Here is a 19,444-nt window from a genome sequence, read left to right as displayed (position 1 = left end):
GGTCTTTTATTGTTCCAAATGAACTTTTGGAGAGTTCTTTCTAGGTCAGTGAAATATGCCGTTGGTATTTTAATGGGGAGTGCATTGAACCTATAGATTGCTTTAGGAAGTATGGACATTTTGATGATGTTGATTCTACCAATCCATGAACATGGTACGTTCTTCCATCTCCTTACATCTTCCTCTATCTCTTTTTTCAGTGTCGTGTAGTTTTCTGCATATAGGTCCTTTACTTCCTTAGTTAAATTTATTCCTAGGTATCTTAATTTTTTTGGTGAGATGGTAAATGGAATTGCTTTTTTAGTCTCTGTTTCTGTAGTTTCACTGTTGGTGTATAGAAATGCAATGGATTTCTTGGCATTAATTTTGTATCCTGCTACATTGCCAAATTCATTTATTAAGTCAATTAGTTTTTTAATGGAGTCTTTTGGGTTTTTTATGTACAATATCATGTCATCTGCAAATAAGGATAACTTTACTTCTTCTTTTCCAATTTGGATGCCTTTTATTTCCTCCTCTTGTCTAATTGCAATGGCTAGTTCTTCCAGTACTATGTCAAACAGGAGTGGCGAGAGTGGGCATCCCTGTCTTGTTCCTGTTCTTAGAGGGAATGGTTTTAGTTTTTGCCCATTGAGTATAATGTTGGCTGTGGGTTTATCATATATGGCTTTTATTATGTTGAGGTATGATCCTTGTACTCCCACCTTGTTAAGAGTTTTTATCAGGAAAGAGTGTTGGATTTTATCAAATGCTTTTTCTGCATCAATTGATATAACTATATGATTTTTATCTTTCAATTTGTTTATGTGATGTATCACATTTATTGATTTGCGGATATTGTACCATCCTTGCATTCCTGGAATAAATCCTACTTGGTCATGGTGTATGATCTTTGTGATGTTCTTCTGGAGTCGATTTGCTAAAATTTTGTTGAGGATTTTGGCATCTATGTTCATGAGGGATATTGGCCTGTAATTCTCTTTCATTGAGTTGTCTTTATCTGGTTTTCGTATTTGGGTGATGCTGGCTTCATAGAAGGAGTTTGGAAGTGTTCCTCTTGGATTTTTTGGAATAGTCTGAGGAGGATAGGTTTTAGTTCTTCCTTGAATGTTTGGTAAAACTCTCCTGTGAAGCCATCTGGCCCTGGGCTTTTGTTTGCTGGAAGCTTTTTGATGACTGTTTCAATTTCTTCCCAAGACACTGGTCTATTGAGATTTTTAGATTCTTCCTGATTGAGTTTTGGAAGTTTGTATTTTTCTAGGAATATGTCCATTTCCTCCAGGTTGTTCAGTTTGTTGGAATAGAGTTGTTCGTAGTATTTTGTAACAATCTGTTGTATTTCAGTGGGGTCTGTTGTTATTTCACCTCTTTCATTTCTGATTTTGTTTATTTGGGTCCTCTCTCTTTGTTTCTTGGTTAGCGTGGCTAGAGGTCCATCTATCTTGTTTATTCTTTCAAAGAACCAGCTCTTGGTTTTGTTGATCTTATGTATTGTTTTTTTGGTCTCTATGTCTTTTATCTGTGCTCTGATTTTTGTTATTTCCTTCCTTCTGCTTACACTGGGCTTTTCTTGTTGCTCCTTTTCTAACTCTTTGAGTTGTAGAGTTAGATAATCTGTTACCCTTTTTTCTAGTTTTTTGCAATAGGCTTGTAACGATATGAACTTCCCTCTCAAAACTGCTTTTGCTCTGTCCCATAGATTTTGGATTGTTGTGTTTTCATTGTCATTTGTTTCCAGGATGTTTTTAATTTCTTCCTTGATTTCTCTGGTCACCCAGTCCTTGTTTAATAGCAGGCTGTTTAGTCTCCATGTGTTTGATTTCTTTGGATTATTTTTATTGTAGTTAATTTCCAGTTTTATGCCATTATGGTTTGAGAAGATACTTGATATGATTTCTATCTTCTTGAATTTGAAGAGACTTTGCCTATGTCCCAAAATGTGGTCTTTCTTTGAGAATGTCTCATGTACACTTGAGAAGAATGTATATTCTGTGGCTTTGGGGTGCAGTGTTCTGAAGATGTCAATTAATTCCATCTGGTTTAGTGAGTCATTTAGGATTGATATTTCTTTGCTGATTTTTTGTTTAGATGATTTGTCGAAGGGTGACAGTGGGGTATTAAAATCTCCTACTATGATTGTATTGCTATTAATCTCTCTCTTAATGTCCTCCAGCAGTTTTTTAATGTATTTTGTTGCTCCTGTATTGGGTGCATATATGTTTACCAGGGTTATTTCTTCTTGTTGGATTGTTCCCTTTAGTATTATGAAGTGGCCTTCATTATCTCTTATTATGTCCTTCACTCTGAGATCTAATTTGTCAGATATAAGTATTGCTACCCCAGCTTTTTTTTCATTTCCATTTGCCTGGAAAACTTTTTTCCATCCCTTCACCTTCAGTCTGTGTGCATCTCTTTTTCTGAGGTGGGTTTCCTGTAGACAACAGATGTATGGGTCTTGTTTTCTTATCCAATCTGTTACCCTATGTCTTTTGATTGGAGCATTTAATCCATTTACATTTAAGGTTATTATTGATAGGTACTCGTTTGACGCCATTTTTATTCTATACCCGTGTTCCTTCTTCACTTCTTATTTCTTTATTTTTATAGTAGACCCTTTAGCATTTCTTGCATTGCTGGTTTGGTGGATATAAATTCCTTCAGTCTTTTTTTGTCTGTGAAGCTCCTGATTTCCCCTTCAATTTTGATTGATAGCCTTGCTGGGTACAGTATTCTTGGATTCAGACCCTTTCTTTGCATGACTTTGTATATTTCATCCCATTCCCTTCTGGCCTGATAAGTTTCTGTTGAGAAATCAGTTGCTAGTCTGATGGAGGTTCCTTTGTATGTAACTTTCTGTCTCTCTCTGGCTGCTTTTAAGATTCTTACTTTGTTGATGTTGTTTGCCAATTTAATTATAATGTGCCTTGGAGTCTGTCTTCTGGGATTCATTTTGCTTGGGACTCTGCGAGCATCTTGGATTTGTGTGTTTTTTTTCTTCTCTATTTCAGGAAAGTTTTCTGTCATTATTTCTTGAAATACTTTTTCCATGTTTACGTCAGTTTCCTTTCCTTCTGGAACCCCTATTATTCGAATATTATTTTGTTTTGTATTGTCCCAAAGCTCCCATAGGCTCTCCTCCTGCTTTTTAATCTTTTTTTCTAGAAGTTGCTCTACTTGGGTATTTTTTTCCATCTTATCTTCTAGCTCACTGATGCGGTCCTCTGTTTCATCTAGTCTACTCTTGATGCTTTCTATTGAGTTCTTCATGGTAGCGATGTCATTTTTCATTTCTTCTTGGTTCTTCTTCAGTTCCTCATGGCTCTTCTTCAGTTCCTCATGGTTCTTCCTCATTTCTTCTTGGCTATTGTCATATTTCTCTTCCATTCTTTTTAGCCATCCTATGATCATTACTCTGAATTCTTGCTCTGGTAGGCTGCTTGCCTCTGACTCGTTTACTTCCTTTTCTGGTGATGCCTGCTTTTCTTTCACGTGCGGACTATGTTTTTGTCTCCCCATGGCCTCTCTTTTCAGGATGTCTGGTTATGTGGTGTTCCTTCTCCTGCGTTGATTTAAAGGTACTAAATACAACACTATCAGATACAACACAAGAGGCACTTAACAGGAATGTATTTACAATATTAATAACCTCTAATAAAGGTGAGCACTAGAGAAAGGCAACTTAGGGGATAGGAGAGAAGGAAGAAAGGTAAAAATAAAATAAAGAGAAATTAAAAAAAAATTAAAATTAAAATTTAAAAATTTAAAAAAATTAAGTAAATAAAAAAACAGAGGGATAAAGAGATAGAAAAAGAGGAAAAAAATTAATGATAAAATGAAGTTGGAAAACAGGGAAAAAAAGAAGAGAGAGAGAGAGAGAGAGAGAGAGAGAGAGAGAGAGAGAGAGAGAGAGAAGAAGCAAACTATTAGGTCTAGTAATAATTAATGTCGTTTTCTAATACTTTTTTAAATCGAATTTATTTAAACAATACAACAAAATTTAATCAACAATATAGTTGCCGTTGTTTTCTACTACTTGTGCCCAACGCTCAGGAAGCATTTTAATCCCTCTGTTGTAAAATTCTTGTGATTTTGATGCAAAAAATTTGGTCAATGCATTTTTGAGACATTCTTCATTATTAAATTTTTTTCCAAGAAGAAAGTTTTGCAAAGAACGAAACAAATGGTAATCGGAATGGGGCAATATCAGGAGAATATGCAGGTTGAGGGAGAACTTCCCATTCCAACTGGCGCAGTTTTTCAGCAGTGATTCTTGCAGTATGCGGTCATGCGTTATCGTGGTGAAGAATTACGCCCTTCCGATTAATCAGCGCGGGTTCTTTTTCTCTTAAAGCTTGGGCTAACCTTTCCAATTGGGCACTATACACTGCACTTGTAATGGTTTGGTTAGATGGTAAAAGTTCATAATGAAGAATTCCTTTAAAATTCCACCAAACACACAACATCACTTTTTTCGCATGCAAGTCAGGTTTTGGCGTGGGCTGCGGAGCCTCATTTTTGTCCAACCATTGAGGCTGCCTTTTCAAATTAACATACAGCACCCATTCTTCATCTCCGGTAACAATTTGCTCTAAAAACGGCAAACGGTTTTGACGAGAGAGGAGCGAACTGCAAATTGTGACTCTTTGATTATGGTTGTTGTCGGTCAACTCATGAGGAACCCATTTTCCAAACTTTTGGACTTTGCCAAGTGCACACAATTGATTGGAAATTGTTTTTTGTGAACAATTTAAAGTTGTCGCAAGCTCTTGTTGGGTAATTTGAGGATTTTGCACCAAAAGAGCTTGAAGAGCTTCTTGATCAAAATTGGACACACGGCCTCGACCACTCTTGTCATCTAATGAAAAATTTCCCTCGCAAAATTTCTCAAACCAACACTGGCATTTTCTGGCGCTAACTGCATCTTGACCAAGAGCACTACAGATGTTTTTTGCAGCCTCACTTGCTTTTCTTCCTAATTGGAACTCGTAAAGCATGCAGTGCCAAATATGCTCTTCATCCGCCATCTTCTTAGCCCTAGTTTTGCAACAAAAACCAAACCAAACACAAACTTTTTCAAGCAAAACTTGTTAATTGCACTTCACACGTTCTGTAGATACCACGTGTTTGAAGGTGATATCAATACAAGTCAACGCCAAGCAAGATTTTAAACGAATGTTTTAAAACGACATTAGTTATTACTAGACCCGATAAAAGAGAAATGGGAAACAAACTATATATATGTGGAGAAAATTGCCATAGAACAACCTCTGAACCCAGCCAATGCCAGTAACAATACTTGGAGATTAATACAAACTACAATATCCACTATTATTAAGTAAGGCTATGATATACAGAAGTAAAAGAAACAAACAAAAACAGAGGATTTAAAAAAAATACAAAGCAACAATAACAATACAGGAATAAGCTTAACAATTTCACTAAAAAGCATAAAAATTCACAATAATCAACCTTCACACAAATAATGCAAAAAGGATAGAGGTGAGAACAGTTTTTTTGTTTTTGTTTTTTTTAACTAGTTAATATAGTGCAGAGATTGGTATTTATACACTTGGATCAGGGGTTGGAACTTAGGTCTATAAGTATTGTGAGAGCTTTAGGAGGGGGTATACAGAAAGAATAGAGAAAAAACTAAAACCGGAAAGGAATAGGATAAACTGTAGACTAAAGGGTAATGTTTAGTAAGAGAGTGATGGTGTAAAGGTTGAGTTGAGATAGGGTTGAAAGATGCTATAGTAGAGATTAAAATAGAATGAAGGTTACTCCCAATGTAAAATAAAGAAAAAATAAAATGGTACTGAAGAGGAAAAAAAAAAAATTGCAAAATAGCAGTAGTAATAGTGATGATAGAGATTGAAAAATGTAATAATTGAAAAGGTAAAATCAAGTAAGGAAAAAAGAAAAAGAATTGTTTCTTAAGTAAAAGATATGAAAAATGAAAATTAAATAAAAGATGTAAAAAATGAAAATAAAATAAAGAATAGTAAAATTATCATAAAAATGTCCAGTAGTGGTCATTCACTTCCTCAGTTAATGTATTTGGCACTACTGATTCTCGGACCAGACAGTCTTGCAGTTCCCAGCATTCCACTGCACCTCAGTTTTGTAAGGTAATCCTTAATTTTTATGTAGGCTATATCTTAGTTATTTGTGTCCATTTATTTTTGATTAATTAAAAGAAAAAAGAAAAGAAAAAAATTAAAAAAAAGGCAGTTTGTAATTCAGCTCTTAGGTGTCAGTGTTTCCGGTTTGACCTCCCTGTCTTTTTGGTTGCTCTGGCCCTCTTTCTCTATGGCTCTAGCTAGCAGGGTACCAGCTGGCTCCCAGACTATCTCTTCTGGCTCCGATCCCTTGTTTCCAGGAAGGCAATTTCCCCCTGCAATTTCCCCGGATATGCCCAACTAGGCAGTCCTTCTCTAGTATTCCGAAGCTAGGGGGTGAAGGGGATCAGGCGCCAAGGTGTCCAGATGTTCTGCCCTTGTCGGGACAGCCGCGATTCTTAACACTCTGTCCCGTGACCCCTGGCGTTTTTTTAAAAAGAATTCCCGCTTCTGGGGAAGCTTACTTCAAACCCAGCACTAGGTGTCGCTGCAGCCTTCTTTGGGCTCAGCTCAGCAGGCGCTCCCCCCTACAGTGGAGGCAGGGCCTCGCAGAGCTCCGGCTATGGCTGCCTGCGCCGCGGGACCAGGAACCCTCAGGCTATCCCCGCAAGCTCTGATCTTTCCGTGGGTGACGGAAGACCTCCCTTGAATCCACGTGTTTGCGCTGATTCGGGCTTCTCAGCTGCTCGTTGGACCTCTCCGCTGTGGGATTTCCAGGCCTTAGAGAAGCTACTCCTTTCCCTCCGAGCCGCAGCCCGCAGCTCGCCGCTGCCGCCGCCGCTGTCACAGCGGCAAACGCAGCTGCTGGAGTGCTGGCCACCCGTCCAGGAAATCCTGTCCAGCGGACCGCTCCCTACCTTCCTTGAGAACTCCACTGCCCCTCAGCTGCCAATCAACATTCTCTGAGCAACTCAGACGCTACTTTTATCTGCTCTGGGACCAGAGTCAGAACAAGTCCGACTGTTTGGTCGCCATCTTCAGGCTCCGCCTCTCCGGTCAATGCATTTTTGAGGCATTCTTCATTATTAAATTTTTTTCCAAGAAGAAAGTTTTGCAAAGAACGAAACAAATGGTAATCGGAAGGGGCAATATCAGGAGAATATGCAGGTTGAGGGAGAACTTCCCATTCCAACTGGCGCAGTTTTTCAGCAGTGATTCTTGCAGTATGCGGTCATGCGTTATCGTGGTGAAGAATTACGCCCTTCCGATTAATCAGCACGGGTTCTTTTTCTCTTAAAGCTTGGGCTAACCTTTCCAATTGGGCACTATACACTGCACTTGTAATGGTTTGGTTAGATGGTAAAAGTTCATAATGAAGAATTCCTTTAAAATCCCACCAAACACACAACATCACTTTTTTCGCATGCAAGTCAGGTTTTGGCGTGGGCTGCGGAGCCTCATTTTTGTCCAACCATTGAGGCCGCCTTTTCAAATTAACATACAGCACCCATTCTTCATCTCCGGTAACAACTTGCTCTAAAAACGGCAAACGGTTTTGACGAGAGAGGAGCGAACTGCAAATTGTGACTCTTTGATTATGGTTGTTGTCGGTCAACTCATGAGGAACCCATTTTCCAAACTTTTGGACTTTGCCAAGTGCACACAATTGATTGGAAATTGTTTTTTGTGAACAATTTAAAGTTGTCGCAAGCTCTTGTTGGGTAATTTGAGGATTTTGCACCAAAAGAGCTTGAAGAGCTTCTTGATCAAAATTGGACACACGGCCTCGACCACTCTTGTCATCTAATGAAAAATTTCCCTCGCAAAATTTCTCAAACCAACACTGGCATTTTCTGGCGCTAACTGCATCTTGACCAAGAGCACTACAGATGTTTTTTTGCAGCCTCACTTGCTTTTCTTCCTAATTGGAACTCGTAAAGCATGCAGTGCCGAATATGCTCTTCATCCGCCATCTTCTTAGCCCTAGTTTTGCAACAAAAACCAAACCAAACACAAACTTTTTCAAGCAAAACTTGTTAATTGCACTTCACACGTTCTGTAGATACCACGTGTTTGAAGGTGATGTAAATACAAGTCAATGCCAAGCAAGATTTTAAACGAATGTTTAAAAACGACATTAATTATTACTAGACCCGATACATTTGGTTGTTTCTTGAAATTTTCTTTTCTAAAATCAATCAATGTCACCTTCCACTATAGCCAAATTAAGATTCACCATCTTGTGCTGTTTTCCGATTCCCTAAATATTTTTAATTTATTATGCATAATCTTACTCTGTCTTGTGGCTTAAATGATACCATGATCCCACCCTATGCTGCTCTAGCAAGTCTTTACCTGTGACCCGGCAAAAGTGAATTTGGAGGCTTAGAGAAAGTGGTTTTAAGTTATAAGGCTCCTTCTTCAATGCTTACAGAATCAATCTTGTTACGTATATGGACACCAACTTAAGTTACTTGAAAATTGACTACTAAGGCAAAAATATCTAAAACAAAAACAATTCAATTTTGAGCCTCTTTGTGGAATTAGAACTCCTTATGTGGGTACATAACTATACTATAACTTTATATTTTCTTTTATTTTTAGGGTTTGTAGAAACAGGAGCTATCATTGGTCCTTTGTTTGGACTTTTGTTAGCATCATTCTGTGCAAATGTTTATGTTGATACCGGATCTGTCGACACAGGTAATTCATTAACATCTAGTCTTAGTGTCTAGAGCACACAAAGCCACTTCAGGTATGCTACCATGTTTATTGTTGCTCTACTTGACCCTCAATTAGATAGATTCCCTATTGTCCGGGAGTTTAAACTAAAGTGGAGGAGTTTAAATAAATCTTTGAACAATTCATACCAGTGAGCAGGAAAGCAAGATAAAATTCTGATCTTCTGAATCAAAATTCAATGCTCTTTCTACTGCACCACAACCATATTTTTTCTTTTTAAAAGATTTCAGCGTATAGATTTGAATTTCCTTTAATTAAGCAAACATTTTGGATAATTAGACCTTATAGTTATTTAATAAGTACATATTTATAAATTCCTTACATGATAGAACATATTTCCAAATAAATTTATTGCTAGACATTCTTATAACTCTATGCATTGTCAGACAACTTTTTTTTTTATTGTCTAAAGTTTTACAAATGTCTCCTTTTTCCCCAATTGACAACCCCCCCCCTCCCCCCCCCTCCGCAGCCAGCCATTCCCATCCCGGGCAAGCCTCCATCGCCCATGTATCTGTGTCCATTGTCAGACAACTTTTATGAATGTTTGAATTGTATACAAACTATACTTGGATAGAACCTGAGAACAGTAATTTAGTTTTTTTTTCTGCAGTTCACATAGGAAATGACTAAAGCTAATAAAAAAAATATGTGTATATATTTTTTTACAGATGAGCTGACTATCACTCCAATTGATACTCGTTGGGTTGGTGCATGGTGGTTCGGCATTTTGATTTGTGCAGGGGTGAATGTGCTCACTGCCATTCCTTTTTTCTTCTTGCCCAAAACGCTTGCAAAGGAAGGATCAAAGGATAATGCTGACATTGTAAAAAATGACAAAGAAGAGAAACAGAAAGAAGTCAAGAAGGAAAACAATGGAATCACTAAAGGCAAATATAAAAATTTTAAATACTATATAATTTACTTTTTGTTTTATATATTGTAGATGTGTCTCTAAGTCAGCACTATAACATGCTAGGCTACATTAGGACAATTTGCCATTAACAGTCAGCAGTCAGTAATGTCGGACATCCCTCTCACAATCTGGGACCACTGTCTCCTAACTGCTCACCTGCCTGCTTGATCGCCCCTAACTGTCCCCCCTGCCAGCCTGATCACCCCTAACTGCCTTTGCCTGCCGTCCTGGCCGCCCCCAACTGCAACCCCCGCTGGCCTGGTAGCCCCTAAATGTCTCTCCCATGCCCTTCCCCCCCCCCCCCCCCCCCCCCCCCCCCCGCCAGCCTGGTTGCCCCACGCAGCCTGTTGTTCAGTCGTTTGGTCATCCCTCACTAACCCCCCTGCTGGCCTGGTAGCCCCACGCAGTCTGCTATTCAGTCATTTGGTTGTCCCTCACTAACCCCCCTGCTGGCCTTGTCGCAGCATACAGCCTGCTGTTGGATCATTACTGTGAAAGCATCCTGGACAATTTGCATATTCCTCTATTATTAGTATAGATGTTTAGGAATGATAATATCAATATTAGAGTGTGAACTTCTTTATCAAATTGATTTTCTTTCAGACGTTAGAGAATAGGACAAATATCTTTCATTCCAGATGATCTCTAAAGAAGAGAGGATATTAATTAGAAGGATAAAATGAAATGGTACAAATGCAGACAATGTTTTGGTTTTTCCTTAAGACACAATAGTAACTTAGTGAAGACAAAACTATTGTGCTATGATACCTATCTAGTCAGCTGTGTCACTGACTTGCAGAAGCTGCCCACAACAATGGCATAACTTCAGCTTCTAAGAAGTAAAAAGAGTTAGCAATGTGTGCATTATAAAACAGGAAAGCAATTTGGAGGGCAAGTTGATGTTTCAGAAAAAGTCTATCAGAAAATGCAGAAATGAGTTAGTTTGACATTGTTGTCTCTCTTCCCTTTCAGATTTTTTACCATTCATGAAAAGTCTTTTTTGCAACCCAATTTACATGCTTTTTATGCTAATAAGTGTGGTACAGTTCAATGCATTTATTAATATGATGTTCTTCATGCCTAAATATGTGGAACAGCAATATGGGAAGTCAACTTCAGATGCAATCTTTCTCATTGGTATGTTTGTCCTCTTCAGCATTAGTAGCCCACTCCCCTGCTCCCCCCTGAAATGGTAAACAGAGTGATGATGGGTCTAGGAAACTCCTAAATTAATATCTGTTAGGATATTTTTGTCTCTGATACATTTCTCCCTTCTCTTCAATGAAATCAACAAAGGCTCTCTCTCTCCAGACACAAATTCAAAACATTTCTGAAAATCTCAAGGAATGCACAAATTAGTTACAATTTTCAGATAGCCAATCTATTAATGGAAAAAAAAAAAAAGTAAAAGAATGAATTCGTTAGGAGTCAATATTTTACTCTCAGATTTTACTCTTGGCTCCCAGTCGTGAATTTCATGGTCCCCCTGGTCCCCCTGGTGGTTTCAGGTGTCTCTGCAGCCCATAGATTCTGATTTTCTTGTGACCACATGACTACACCACCCTCCCCTCTCCCCATTTAGGTTTCTCTAAGGATCTCTTTACAGTTTTGAAAGTGAATTTCCTAAATTATCTGCATCCAGATCACCTAGAGTGTTAGTTAAAAGTTCAGATACCTGGTACCCACCTTAGACATACTGACTCAGACATACTGAATCTCTGGTGTGGGGCTCTGGAATCGATTTTTAACAACCTCTTACAAGAGTGTAATTCAGTGAGCAGATCCTATGTAAGAATGCAACCCAAGGCTGTCTTTTCCTTTTCCTTCTTTTTTCCTTTTGTGGAAGGAGGAGTAGCAGCAAGACATGCATTGTAAATACAATTGGCAATCACAGGTAGTAACCTTTTAAAGTATCTTAAACTGTGCCAAATTCTTAACTAAAATGGGAATAAATAACAGCAAAATCATATAAATTATATATATATATATATATATATATATATATATATATCCCCAAAATGGAAAGCAATAAATTACTGGTCGGTCATCTTTGACTTGTCGCTTCTGCCTGGATTCTACATAACATTTTATCTCCTTCTGTTATCAATTAAATGAATGATAATAGATTTTCAAAATATACTTTGACATTGAGGGGTATTTAAAAATCTCTCTGTAGATAGCATGTAACTAAGTAGGGATAAAATTAAATCAGCCATATTTACTGTGAAATGGACCTAAATGGTTTTTTTTTTTTATGTAAGACGTGCTTGATATCTTTTCTGCAGTCTACAGTTAGATAAAAGTAATATCATATTGTTTCTTTGCTAAGTCACATTGTAAATAACATTTCTTGCATTTATAGGTATTTACAACTTACCTCCAATATGTATTGGATATATATTCGGCGGATTAATGATGAAAAAGTTCAAAATTACTGTCAAACAAGCTGCCCACATAGCATTTTGGTTATCTTTCATTGATTTTATTCTCTACTTTTCATGTTTTTTCATGATCTGTGATGATTCTTCAGTTGCTGGCATAACCACCGATTATAAAGGGTATGTTTTTTTTAAATAAATAATGCTATACATGTGAATAGTTAATAACACATTTTCTCCAATTATAATCCATGACCAGACCATTTGCTAATGATAGCAACTATGGTCTTTCATCTTTCCTTCATCTGTCAATTACAACCAAATGTATTCAGGCTCCAGATTTAATAAAGAGGATGGGGATATATCACAGGGTTGGTGAGTTTATGATTGCACATGTGTCTCTGCGTATGTCTTTGTAATATTCTACTAGATATTAAAGTGATATAAAAAGAAACTACTTATAGTTTTAGGTTGCATTGGGATATGTTATCTAAATATTTTGTATTCTCAGAAATGGGTAAAATTAAGAGTCGAGCATACATCCTCAATCACTTTTATGTTTCCACAATAAGCTTAAATTTAGCTTAACCCAATCTTGATACATAATGCAGTAACTCATATAAATTCATGTATTTCATTTGTATAGTTATGTATCATTGTCCAGTAGTTTTAGGTTTATATTTTGAGGGTTTTCTGGGTCTATAGGAATGTTGGATGTGCTAGAAACTGTGCTCCCTGATCAAGCAGGCTCACAGTCCACTTTCTCTCACTGAGTGAGGCCATAGGATAAGCTGCATGATTAAGTGGGGTCATTGGCTAGATTCCATGACTGGGTAAGGCTGCTGATTGTGTTAAGCCATTGGTAGGGCTGTAGGCTGGGCTCTGTGGCTGTGCAGTGCTATAGGCTTGGCTTCATGGTCGGGCAGTGTGTTATGCTGGGTTTTGAGGATGCTCAGGGTTATTGGTGATGTGAGGTCAGAAGCTAGACAGCTATACTGAACAGTAGAGCAAGGCTACCAGCCTGACTCCCTGCCTTAGTAAGGTTGTAGGATGAGCCCAGGTTTCCTGGCCAGGCTTCTTGGATGGGTGGTCATCAAGATGGCAGCACTGATTGTTCCTGATACAGTTTTATATTAGAAGAATGTATTTGTTTACACATATTTTGTAGTTATGTTTCTGGAGCTAAATGTGTTATCTATAATGTTGGACTTACAGATTTTGTTAAAAATGTGTTTTTATTGATTTTAGAGAGAGATCAATGGAGAGAGAGAGAGAAACATTTATCGGTGGCCTCCCGTATGCACCCGAACCCGTAACCTGGGCCAGTGACCTTTTGGTGCATGAGATGAACTAACTGAGCCACCCTGAGAAGGGCCACATTTTGACCTTAAAGTGAGCTCTTGAGATTGCATTAATAGAAAATGATCTCTCTGGTTACTTTCTATGATGTGGATCAACCATAGGGATTAGGGCAACTTTATTTTTGAGTTCTAATAATACTTGGAAAAACACCTCCCATATGGTAGGCACTCAACTGGTTTTTGATCATCATCTATTTGTTTATGTACAATAAATCACTGAAAAAAGTGGCAATGTGGTCACTGAAGCATATATCTTTTATGCCCTACCTATAACCCCCAGGCCTCACTCTGATGGTTGGAAGTTTTCTGTTTCTATTTTGGGGAAGAAAAAATTTAATTGTGGACTTAGATGAAAAAAAAGAAAGAGAAAATGGTCTAATAGTCTTTCAATATTCATGATATTATTTTAACTCATTTCAGAATGCAACAAGAGTTATACATTGGAAATGTCATCCTTGATGATTGCAATCTGGGTTGTAACTGTCCCACTAAAACATGGGACCCCGTGTGTGGAAGCAATGGTTTGTCATATATGTCAGCTTGTCTTGCTGGTTGTGAGACGTTTGTTGGAACAGGAGTGAACATGGTAACATAACCTATTGGCTCTTTAAACAACATTTTTGATTTATGAACTATATTGGCACTTTCCAACTGAACTGGGCCCACATTTGATAAAAGTACAATTATAGTCTTTCGCCTAAACCAAATTAGTTTGTAAAAAAAAATAAACATTTTTTTTCATATGCTCACTTGATTTATCTTTTACTTCCTAGGTCTTATTTTAGAGTGTCTGAGCACTGATCTTTAATTTTATAGCAGTTGACATTATTACTCAGATAATTTGTTTTAAAAATTCTCTGGGCTGAAATAGTTTTATCATTGAGATAAAGTTGACAGCTTGATCTCAAGCATCCAGTTAATTGTTTTGCTGGAGTTTTTTTTTCTGTGCATACGTATGCACATGTTACCTATGTGTTCTGCATTCTGAGAGCTTTGTAAGGTGGATTTAGGCATGTTTTCTTGTCTAAAAATGTTGGCTGGTGATAATAGTAAATATAAATTTTGAGTCTTATTAAAACCTGGAAACATACAAGAATTCCAAAAAGAATGAACTTTACTCTGTTTTTGAAATAAACTATATATATACAGTATATATACAAAAACAAAGCTTTACTTATCTTAATTATCTAAATATTTCAACTGAGCATTCTGGAATAAATTTTGTTTCTCATACTTAGTATTGTGACAAAACAGTAAGTCTTTTTTAAAAGCATGACTTCAGGATAGGTGAACTATTGCAAATGTACTCCATATATTTAGAGAGAAATGCCATGTTTCTGAAACTATCCCTCTATGTTTTTTCACTTTTTGTTAAGATCCTGAGAGACACTATAAAGGAGATGCAAATAAAGGGAATATACAGCCTCCATTTTGATCCAATGGGGAATGTAAAAATTATTTGAGATCTGTGTTTAAGATTTTTCTTCCTTAAAGAGGATAATGTATTATTTTTTGACAGATGTTCCATAACTGTAGCTGCATTCAAACCTCAGGAAATTCATCTGCAGTTCTTGGGCTGTGTGACAAAGGACATGACTGTTCCATGATGCTCCAGTACTATTTAATCTTGTCATCAATCAGCAGCTTCATTTACTCTTTATCTGCCATACCTGGATATATGGTTCTCCTGAGGTACACAAATTATTTTTTTTATTTAGATTCCTTTCTGGTCACTTATTAAGGCAACTTTCTCAGAAAGCCCGATGGAGCTCACGGCCTAGGAATTCAATGCTTTAATATGTCATTCACTAAGAGTTTTGCATTAAAGCATTATTGAATTTTGTGAAATTTTAAAGGTAGCCCTACAAATGTTCATCTGTTGACTTTTCCCTCTGTTTCTTTTATTTCTTATTTTTAAGAGTTAATTTAGGGAAATTCTAATTGTTTAACACAAAAAGAGACACATCTATGTCATAAGGTTACAAGGAAATACCAATAAGATGATGCTTTTGCTAAAAAAAATAAAAATGTATTGCATCCTTTTGTGAAGAAAGTGGCTTTTATTTTCTTAGCCCTTATTTAATCAGGGAAGGAAATGGAATACAGAGGAGCTCTCCATGTGAATTCTTCGAGCGGGTAGCACTGCTGATGCTGAAACGAGTGAGGCACAAATAGTGGCACTGGAGAATTATAGTCTTCATTTCTACTTACAGGCATTTCAGGCAACAGTGAAAAGGTGGGAGAATTTCTCGAGAGAAAAAGACATCAGTGTGACTTGAAATTATACCAAATCACTTAACATATGTTTGCTTTGGAGTTTTTCATCACTTTCCTTGGAAAATTTTTATTATTTCTTTCCCCGTTGCATTTACTTGTGTAAATTATTGGCTTTCCTGTATTTTGCTAATACAAATAATTCAAAAATAGCTGGGGATGCATTGTTCTTGTTTTAGGCTAAAGGTTGAACCATTAGAATCAGAACTATCAATATTACTTCAATGAGAGGATAGAAATGAACTGATATGGAATATTTTCTCCTTTGACAACTTTCTGATAGAAATGAATGAGGAAAAGTTTTGGGTAAAATGCCAAGAACCAGAAGTGCTGGCTACTTACTATACAGGCTACAAACTGGATAATCAGGCCTTGAATAACCAAGACTAGATCATGCAAGGAAATTCTAATGCTCAGTGTGTTACTAATACACAAAGAATCCTGTGCAAAGATAGGATTGAAGAAATTATGATAGTAGTCTCTGGCCAGGTAGCTTACTTGGTTAGAGCATCATTGCTATAATAAGACAGGGTTGTGGGTTAGAGCTCCAATCAAGGCACATACAATAAATAGTCAACCTTTAAATGCATAAATAAGTGGAGCAACAAATCAATGTCAATCTCTCTCTCTCTCTCTCTCTCTCTCTCTCTCTCTCTCTCTCTCTCTCATCAATAAATAAAAGTTAAGAAAAAAGAAATTAATCTATTTATTTATTTTTTAAAAAATGGCTTTATTTGATTTAAAAAATATATTTGTATTGATTTTAGAGAGGAAGGAAGAGAGAGAGATAGAAGCATCAATGATGAGAGAGAATCATTGATTGGCTGCCTTCTGCACGTGCCTCCCACTGGAAATTTAGCTCACATGGGGCCATGTGCCCTGACTGGGAATCGAACTGTGTCCTCCTGGTTCATAGGTCAATGCTCAACCACTGAGCCACCCTGACAAGGCCAAAGTTGCTTTATTTTTAAAACATTTCACACAATCCACAACCCCTATCTTCTGGCAACCATCACATTGTTCTTTGCATCTATTGTATGTGTCTGCTTCTGCTTTGATTTGCTTATTCATTTGTATTATTTTTTTAGATTCCATATATAAGTGAAAACATATAGTACTTGTCTTTCTCTGTCTGACTTACTTCATTTAACGTAATATCCGCTAGGTCCATCTATGTTTTTGCAAATGACAACATTTCAGTCATTTTTTATTGCTGAGAAATATTCCACCATTGCATATGGTAGTTTTAAAATTTCATTATTTTATTTGTGAATTCATTTCTCTTTTAGGTGTATTAAGCCTGAAGAGAAGTCTCTTGGTGTGGGAGTGCATGCATTTTCCACAAGAGTATTTGGTAAAAATAGTAATTTTTCCCAATATTATTATATATCAGACCATTATTAAATACTAAGTAAATTAACTCACTCTATCAGAGTAAGAGTCTAGCAAATATCCTTTCCACTTTAGATAGCATTCTGTAATTAGTATGAGGATGAAGTGCAAGAAGGACTAGAGAACTTCCCTCTTTTACTTAAAAAAAGTCCTATTTAAACTTAATTCTACTTTTCATCTATTGGATTTAAAAATCAAATGAACTGGAAATCCTATGTTAAAACATTGCAGAAAAAAATATAATCATGAATTCAATGTTTTTCTCTATCAATAGTTTCTTGTTGCATTTGTCCACAAGATTACTTATCCTTTATAATCTAGAAACTTTAAAAGTAAAAGTAATTTCTAATCTCTCTAAAAAAAAGTCAAGTATTAAATTTAGATATTGTTAATTTTGTTGGTTCTTTAAATAGAGGAAATTAAAATTCTCCCAAACAGTATAATGCATCTTAATTCTTACCTTCTTGATAGAGTTTTCTTTCTCTCTTTTATTGTAGCTGGAATCCCTGCACCTATATATTTTGGAGCTTTAATGGACACCACATGTTTACATTGGGCAACTTTTAAATGTGGTGAGTCAGGAGCATGCAGGATATATGATTCCACCAACTTCAGGTAAAGATAATAATTTTTAAAAAGAATTATTTTCTTAGCATAGACTGCATAAAATGTCACCAATCATCCTATATAATAAAAGCCCAATATGCTAAGTCTCTGGTTGTCTGGTCAGCCATTCAACCAATCAAAACATAATCTATACTAATAAAAGAGAAACATGCAAATTGACTATACTTCTGCTATGTCCACAAGCCACACCCACCAGCCAATCAGGAGAGTATGCAAATTAACCCAAATAAGATGGAAGCGGTCACAGAGCTGGAATGAGGAGGAGGCTTGGGTTTCCCTGGTGATGGAGGAAGCCAAGCTTTCCACCTGCCCTGGCCAGCCCTGGCATCCTCTCAAGTCTACAAAGTTTTAATTGTAGAAGATAAATAAGTCCCATTAAAAATGGTGGCAGCCACAGAACTGGAGTGAGCAGGAGACTTGGGTTGCCCCTGGCAATGGAGGAAGCCAAGTTTCCCATCTGCCCTGGATGGCCCCTGCCTCCACTCAAGGCTATAAAGTTTTAATTATAGAAGATAAATAAATCCCAGATACTTGCTTCCAGCCAGCCCTGGCCTCCACTCAAGGAGGCAGGGGCTGGCTGGAAGCAAAAAAGAAAGAAAGAAAGAAAGGAGGGGCTGGGAGCTTGTGTTGCCAGGGAGTGATCAGGCCATGATGAGACAGCAGTTGTGGGTGACCAGGTTGGTTGGGGGTGGAGCCGCTGGGGATAAGCAGACCAGCAGGGGGCCAGTTGGAAGTTATCAGGACAGCAGGAGGGGGCAGTTTGGAGTGAGCAGGCCAACAGGGGGGCAGAAGGGGAGGTGGGAGTGAGCAGGCCAATAGGGGAGGCGGGGGCAGTTGAAGGTGATCAGGCTGGTGGAGTGCATTTGGGGGCAAGCAGGCCAGTATGGGGGGCAATTTTGGGCAAGCAGGCTGTCAGGCAGAGTGGTTAGGGGCAATCAGGCAGGCAGGCAGGAAGGTAAGTGGCTAGAGCCAGCAGTCCCAGATTGTGAGAGGGATGTCCAACTGCCAATTTAGGCCCGATTCCTGTAAATTGGCAGCAGGACATCCTTCGAGGGATTCCAGATTGAAGAGGGTGCAGGCTATACTGAGGACACCCCTCCCCATGCACGAATTTCATGCACTGGGCCACTAGAATGCTAATGATATGCTAAGGCCACTCAACCACTTACTATAATGTGCACTGACCACCAGGGGGCAGACAGTTGACTGGTCAACTAGTTGCTATGATGTGCACTGACCATCAGGGGGCAAATGCTCCGACTGGTACCCTGTTTCCACAAAAATAAGACAATGTCTTATATTAATTTTTGCTCCCAAAGATGTGCTAGGTCTTATTTTCAGGGGATGTCTTATTTTTTCATGAAGAAGAATACGGTACACATTTATTGTTAAATGAAAATAAAGGAAATTTATTACCTGTATATGGTATGGTAGTATGGTACTTGTCAACATAAACCAGACAAACTGAATTCTACAGTATCAAGAATTTACTCATTTATTCATTGACAGTCATGTCATCATCTTCTGGAACATCATCATAACAATCCAATTCCTGAATTTTGTGGTGAATTTCTTGTGACTCCATTTCTTTCAGAATCAGTGGACCAAGTCTCTCATGTTTAGCCTGGGGGGGTGGGGTGCCTTGTTTTCAGGGGGGGGGGGGGGCGCCTTATATTTCACTCAGAAGGAAACCTG

General features: G+C 37.7%; 1 protein-coding gene across 14 annotated transcripts in view; it reads left to right on the top strand.

Annotated features, from left to right (window-relative positions):
• SLCO1A2 (solute carrier organic anion transporter family member 1A2) overlaps positions 1-19,444 on the top strand; it is a 54,400-nt gene that overhangs the window by 32,236 nt on the left and 2,720 nt on the right. For all 14 annotated transcript variants that reach the window (XM_036459132.2, XM_045587822.1, XM_045587821.1 and 11 more), the window contains 8 exons: positions 8,664-8,762; positions 9,473-9,691; positions 10,690-10,854; positions 12,080-12,275; positions 13,877-14,042; positions 14,976-15,148; positions 17,020-17,084; positions 17,620-17,737. In XM_036459132.2, the coding sequence (XP_036315025.1) occupies positions 8,664-8,762; positions 9,473-9,691; positions 10,690-10,854; positions 12,080-12,275; positions 13,877-14,042; positions 14,976-15,148; positions 17,020-17,084; positions 17,620-17,737 (1,201 nt within the window). The remainder of the gene's footprint in view (positions 1-8,663; positions 8,763-9,472; positions 9,692-10,689; positions 10,855-12,079; positions 12,276-13,876; positions 14,043-14,975; positions 15,149-17,019; positions 17,085-17,619; positions 17,738-19,444) is intronic.

Source organism: Pipistrellus kuhlii, unplaced genomic scaffold (assembly GCF_014108245.1).
Source record: "Pipistrellus kuhlii isolate mPipKuh1 unplaced genomic scaffold, mPipKuh1.p scaffold_m20_p_3, whole genome shotgun sequence".
In the NCBI taxonomy this organism is placed as follows: domain Eukaryota; kingdom Metazoa; phylum Chordata; class Mammalia; order Chiroptera; family Vespertilionidae; genus Pipistrellus; species Pipistrellus kuhlii.
Note: the sequence above shows the minus strand (reverse complement) of the source record. Positions and strands in the feature narration are given on the sequence as shown.